Below are 6,378 nucleotides of genomic sequence, written 5' to 3'. Positions count from 1 at the left end.
GCTAATTCCTCTGTCCTGTTTGGGGCCCTCAGAACGCCAGCACTGCCCTCAAGAATAATAATAATAACTCTCAAATCTGGCATCATCCACAAATCTGTTGAGAATGAACTGTCTCCTCCACCAGGAGACAAAAATGGTGCTCATAGAAAGTATTTCTATCTATGCTATAATTAAGTTCCTTCTTCTCTTGCTTGTTCTCTGTAGACTCACCTGTGGAAGAAAATTTGGACGAGGAGTAAGTCTGGGAGGAGGGATGAACTGCGGCACTTTTATGGGCTGAGGCGTAGCCTGAACCTGCTGTAAAATCAAAAGAGAGTTCAGTAAGAGGAAAGTAACTTTGAAGTTGCTCACTAAAATCAACATCCTGGATGTATTTTCAGATGTCCCTGGTTTTCCACTCCATAAATAATTTTTCACAGCAACAAGTTCCTTGAGTAGAAATGTATTAAAAACAGAGCTAATCTTACTTTCCAGTTCCTAAACACCTTGCTTCATAAATTGAAGGAAGTTCAACTGTACTAACAACTTTGATCTGCAATCTAAAACCATTTCAAACTCCATTTTAATAGTTAAAAATTGGCTTTACAACAAACAGAAAATAACAGACTTTGACGTCCAGCTGTAGGAACCACTGTACTTTCATAATGAGTGGCATACAGAAGACTGAAAGAGCATCTCATGCAAGTGGAAAAGATCTGGAAGTCACAACTCCTAGCAATACTGATGACACTATGAGGGGCTATAAATACACAACATGAAATTTTCAAAAGCAAGCCATTCATTTGAAACAATTAAGATCTGATTTTAAGTCATCCTAAGAACTTCCTTGTTTAAGTGAAATCAGTTGAATGGAGCTGCCACACGATTAACCTCTGAATAGCACTACTAGGTACCCTCAGTTGAGCACCCAGTGAGATTCTCTGCAATTCGTGTCCATGTTAGTGTCCACCCTTCTTTACTTCTGTCCATCCATGTAAGACTGCAATCTCTTGTACTACTTAATTAATGGCTGGCAAAATATTATGAGATTGTTGACTAAATGTGCTACAGGAACATAAGTCATGGACTATTTATCAAAATAGAATCACCTCTCCCAAACCTAAGTTAGTTATTCAGCAAAGTAATGAAGCACAGACACAAAGGACAGATGAGAGTGGCGCAAGGGCTGAGATGGGGAAAGAGAACAGTAGAAAAAACTCCAATAGTCTTCTCTGTTCTGATTGCAAACGTATGCCTCATAAGGAAGCACAATTATTTCCATTTGCATTACTAAACTGTATTTTTATACAAAGATAAATTGGATTTATGTTTAGTAAAGCCATAGCCTTTACTCCAGAAGTAAAATTTCCCAGCCACAATGCTATACAATGCCTGGTTTCCAGACTAAGCCTATATAACCCAACTATAAAACACTGCTGCTTTTATTTCCAGGTGGCTAACTAGTCTGAAAAAAAAGTATGTAATGTATCAAAGCACCTTCCACAATATATGCTTAAAGAAGCATGTGTATGAAAAAGTGGTGAGGGAAGACATGGTAGTGGGCAGAGTTAAGTAATGTATCTAACACCAGAGACTTTATTGCACAAAGGGAAGGAGAGACTGACTCAAAAAAATCCAACATGAAAACCCAAACTGATGAAATTAAGAAAGTCTGACATCTCCTTGACCAAAGGAAAGAGTAGGAATGCTGCAGAGTACAGCCACACAGGTTAGATAGGGGCGAAATAATCATTACTTCCCCAATTACTAACAGGGGACACTTTACACAAAGGTGACGAAAGCACTGATTTAATTATATAAAGCAAAACAGTAATAACAACCCATGTAGATAGTAAATGCTTTTCTCTTAGACTATCATTTTAACAATGTCAACCAGTGAAGACTCATGACGTATCCCTACTATTCTCTTTTCTCTGGATAAATACGACTGCTTATTTATTTATTTTTCCCCCAATAGCCTTTTTGCGAAACAAACCCACACGTATCTGCTTACCAAAGTTACTGTGTTTTTTGCCACTATTTGGACTGCCTCAGCTCCTGGCCCAGTGACCTTATTTGTTGTCTGGAGGTTGACTGGTGCATTCTGCGCATCAGTGCTGAGGACTGCTTTCTGATTGTTGTTGATAGCAGTAACCATGGCAATGGTAGGTCTCTGACCCACCACAGAGGCAGGCATGGTCGCAGTTGCTGCTTTCAAGACGAGAGGTAGTGTCTTAGTGGTGATCATAGAAGCTGTAGTTACAGTTTTCTAAGGGGAACAGAAAATACACTGTAAGAGACAGAGACACTTCATATCAGACAGGACGTGGGTTGGTTAGTCAGAAATAATAGTAAGAGAAAGAAAAGGCAGCACTGAGTCTATCTATCACACACTTATAACTTGTTTTATTTAAGAACAAAAACATATTTTGATTTTGACTATTCCAAATTTCAGTTTTAGCCATACGTGCAGTTATTCAGCCCTTAACTTTCTTTCCTAACAATATCAGTAGGGCTATCCTGAAGTTAAAAGATCTGGCAGCTTGCCCATCCAGCTGCAGACAACATCTGTGGAATGGGGTGGGTTTGGAAGCCATGTGCAATGCCATGATTGTTCTTGGCCTGCTTTACAGAGAGTGGTTTTGAATCACTTAAAGCTAGCATTTATGTGAAATTCCTGAATACACTATGCCCACAAATTCCAAAGTTAAAACAACTATAATTTCACAGTTGTGTTTTAAAACATGCTGTCTTCTAAGACGTTAAGGAAAACAGAGAATTACAAATCTCATTCAAAAAGCAACAAGGCAAGAGAGCCTCCATATAAAACCAGAACACAAAACTCATAACAAGTGACACTCAACAGAATGGCAATGAGGTTATTTCTCTTCTCTTTCATGTAAAAAATCCACCGTACCAATAGCACTGCATCTTCAAAACAGTTATTGGCATGATCAACTGATGTCAGTATGATATAACCACCATTCTCTCCTGACATTAGCACTAGGCTCTTCAACAGGAAAAATGGAGAGCTAGAGACCAGGCAGCCTTCTTCATGTTCTGAACACGCCTGACTGAAACACACAAGACCTTTCTCTTCTTTCTAGTAAAACAATATATTTCCAGTTGGACTCTTCAGCATTTTCACCAATATTATTCCCTTAATCAGAAACGCAGCTGACCTTCACACCCCTAAATTTCATAATGCCTAAACTATATCCCCTATTAATTATGCACGAGTGTGAAAAAAACCAAACACCGTATAATGCCAAATCAAAGGATAATTCATGCTTCAATTTTATACATTTATGCACAACCCAGACAGAATCAACTTTTCCTTAGTGCAACATGATCAATTCCCTTAACTTTTTATCTGAGATTCAAAAGCTTCTTATTGACCTGTGCGACACCTTCTCCAAAGCAAGAGGCTCCATTCCCCTAATGCAGTAACATCATTCAAGCTTTTCCAATGAGGTGTAACATGGTATCATTTTCACAAGCACTACATTCATCCATAAGCATTTTAAAGACAAGTGTAATCAATCATGTAATACAAGACTGTGACTCTTTCAAGGGGTTCTAGTAAGTCTGTAAGTACTCAGAGTACAGTTTCAGTCAGCAGATCACAGAGCTTGAATATCCCTCTTACTTTGCCGAGCATTAATTACCCTCGCTATTCTAAAAAGTTTTCAATGCATGAATTCATACTGAAGTGGCATTCATAGTAAGTCTGCATTATTTCACATAATAGCATTGCAATAATATGACCTTTTAGCAGGTTCGGTGCTTTATGAAAATTTAAAAAGCCCTGCTTACTGGACTATATTAAGTATATTAAAATGTCACTATTAAGGCAGCATATGTATACCTTGATACCTAAATTGAATCACTCTGAATTGACACAGCCTTGAAAGATGTATTATTTACAAAAGTATGCACCAAAATCTAGAGACAGAATATTTCACTAGTCAACAGGACAGAGACACAACCTTAGATGCAAAATGTATACAGAAGTGAGGTCAGAATTATACCAACATAAATAAAAAGAGACGTGTTAAGAATAAAAGCTGACTTATTTATTCATATGAGAGGACAACCTGCCTTTCAGTTTGTAATGACTTCCCAAGCACAACTGTATCAATGATGGTCAGAGGGGTATAGCAGTTTTTTGACTCTCTCACTAGAGGGCTCTTTAACTTTGAGCAAAACCTCAATTTTTATAGCCAAGGAGATGACCTGGAAGTTAATGCATGAAAGCAAAGTGTGGAATACGGAGTAACACATGAAACTGCTTTTGTGGTCATGTTTCCTGACTGAAAAACAGAGATTAGTGATGCAGCAAAGAGTGATCCATTGTTTGCCTAGAAATATTTTAGGACACAGTACTATTTACTACTTTGTTCTGTTTTAGCTTTGATATTGATGTTGCTGCTCAGAAATGTCCTTTCCTTAGCTAAGTTTGCTTCATTTCTTCAACATTCTTTCTCAGAAATACAAAAGTATCTAAGCTTCACAAATATACTTTTTGAGCACATCCAAACCAACTCGCTGAGTTAATGAGAGAACCAACAGCCCAACCACTTCTCCCTCCTCTACTTTCAGGAAAAGGGAAGACAAGAATCACCATCGGTCAAAGCTACGGTTGTGGCTCACTGCAATGTGCATCGAGTGAACTTCACGGGTGACTTCTGCCATCTGCCCTACCCAGGTAAACGTGAGCTGCTGAGATTGCACCAATCAAAAAAACCCTCACATACCCTTCTTTTTACAAAACACCTCCTCAAACTTTCTATCTGTTTTATTAGCACACTTTTGGGATTCTAAATATCTGAACGGGAGAAACTTGGAACTCCCCTCTCAGTAGAAGCAGAGCATCTTTTCTGTGAGTTTTGGGATTATGTCTCTAATCCTACACTGTACTGACATTCAGGGCACTTTCCCAATAAAGACACTACTTTCTAAAACTCAAACTTTGCAATTAACACTGTACACTTTTAGACGAATCCTTGTAAACTCAAGTAAATATGATTAACTATTCTGGAACACAGGAGGTTCCACTTAAATTGGAGAAGAAACTTCTTCTCAGTGAGGGTGACAGAGCACTGGACCAGGCTGCCCAGAGAGGTTGTGGAGTCTCCTTCTCTGCAGACATTCAAAACCCGCCTGGACGCCTTCCTGTGTAACCTCATCTGGGTGTTCCTGCTCCGGCAGGGGGATTGGACTGGATGAGCTTTTGAGGTCCCTTCCAATCCCTAACGTTCTGTGATTCTGTGATAATTTAGTATTAATTACATCTGTTCAAAAGAACCAAGCAGGGAGAAGACGGAACTGTTTTCTTACAGTTTGTTCACTGGTACAGTGGACAGAGTCTTTCAAAAAGAAAGTATATCATACATCTCATATGGTGTGTGTAAAGTCTTATACTGTTTCTTGAGGCAGTTTCTTGTTGTATGGACAATCATTCAATGCACCTATTGAAAAGATTCATTTGCTAAACTTTCATTTAGTTTGAAGAAAGGCAATACTACAATCCTTCTTTTCTGTGAGGTTATGATTAGATTTTTAAACGCTACATAATTTTGTTTTTAATTTCAGAGACTATTGCCAAAAAACCCCCACAAGACCCATATCTGCATATGTATAGAAGGAGAAATTTATGTCGGTACACTAACGGGCACAAGTGAAAGTTTGCAGTTCTTCCTCTGCACTTTTCTTTGATTTTTTTCTTTTTGGTGAACTTCACCTTTAGCAAGGAAAAGCAGAGATTTTTACCTGTGATCCAATCACGTTTGGAGAGGGTGCAGTAGACTGCTGCTGCTGTTGATGATGATGTTGTAGCTGTTGTAGTGGTTGCGGCTGCGGTGTCTGTAGTTTGTTTTCTGACTGTGCCAATGGCTGTATTTGAAACTTACTGTCTGGCTGTTCCTGCTTCACTATCAAATTCTTTCGAAGCTGTTCCACCACTCTTTTCTACCAGGTAAACAAAAACAAACAGAAATGATGACAGTTATTTAGCTGCACGTATCAGAGAAGATCATAATACCTCAAGTTACATTTATTTAATGTAAATAAAGAACTGCTCAGAAGCTTAGTGGGACTTCTCATTTTGGAATTTTAAATATTGGTGTTAACTAATAGGCACAGTGTCAAAATAGGCCACAGAAGAGTACTGCTGCCCAGCAGGATGACCTTGCTGTCCTTGCAGAAATCCACCCACCAAAATTCAGCCTATTCAGAAACCTCATTAACTTATATTCACTTGAGATTTGTTAGCGTTCAGATTCCAAAGTTTCTTACTCCTTCAAACGTGCACCATTCCTAGACAGTGACAAAAAAGGACTTCAGGTTGAAGCCTCAGGGCTGACTTCAAGGCAATGGGGATGCTGTTTTGTACCAAGC

At 38.7% G+C, this 6,378-nt stretch overlaps 1 protein-coding gene across 1 annotated transcript in view; it reads right to left on the bottom strand.

The window, feature by feature from the left end:
- PHF21A (PHD finger protein 21A) overlaps positions 1–5,949 on the bottom strand; it is a gene marked incomplete at its 5' end in the record, with an annotated part of 26,347 nt that extends 20,398 nt beyond the window's left edge. The window contains 3 exons of the mRNA XM_010182700.1: positions 211–297; positions 1,994–2,248; positions 5,752–5,949. Coding sequence (XP_010181002.1) covers positions 211–297; positions 1,994–2,248; positions 5,752–5,949 — 540 coding nt within the window. The remainder of the gene's footprint in view (positions 1–210; positions 298–1,993; positions 2,249–5,751) is intronic.
- Positions 5,950–6,378: the final 429 nt, after the last annotated feature.

The sequence above is a fragment of the Mesitornis unicolor genome, unplaced genomic scaffold (assembly GCF_000695765.1).
Source record: "Mesitornis unicolor isolate BGI_N332 unplaced genomic scaffold, ASM69576v1 scaffold4764, whole genome shotgun sequence".
NCBI classification, from domain to species: domain Eukaryota; kingdom Metazoa; phylum Chordata; class Aves; order Mesitornithiformes; family Mesitornithidae; genus Mesitornis; species Mesitornis unicolor.
The sequence above is the reverse complement of the archived record's forward strand: the minus strand, read 5'-3'. Positions and strand labels throughout refer to the sequence as shown.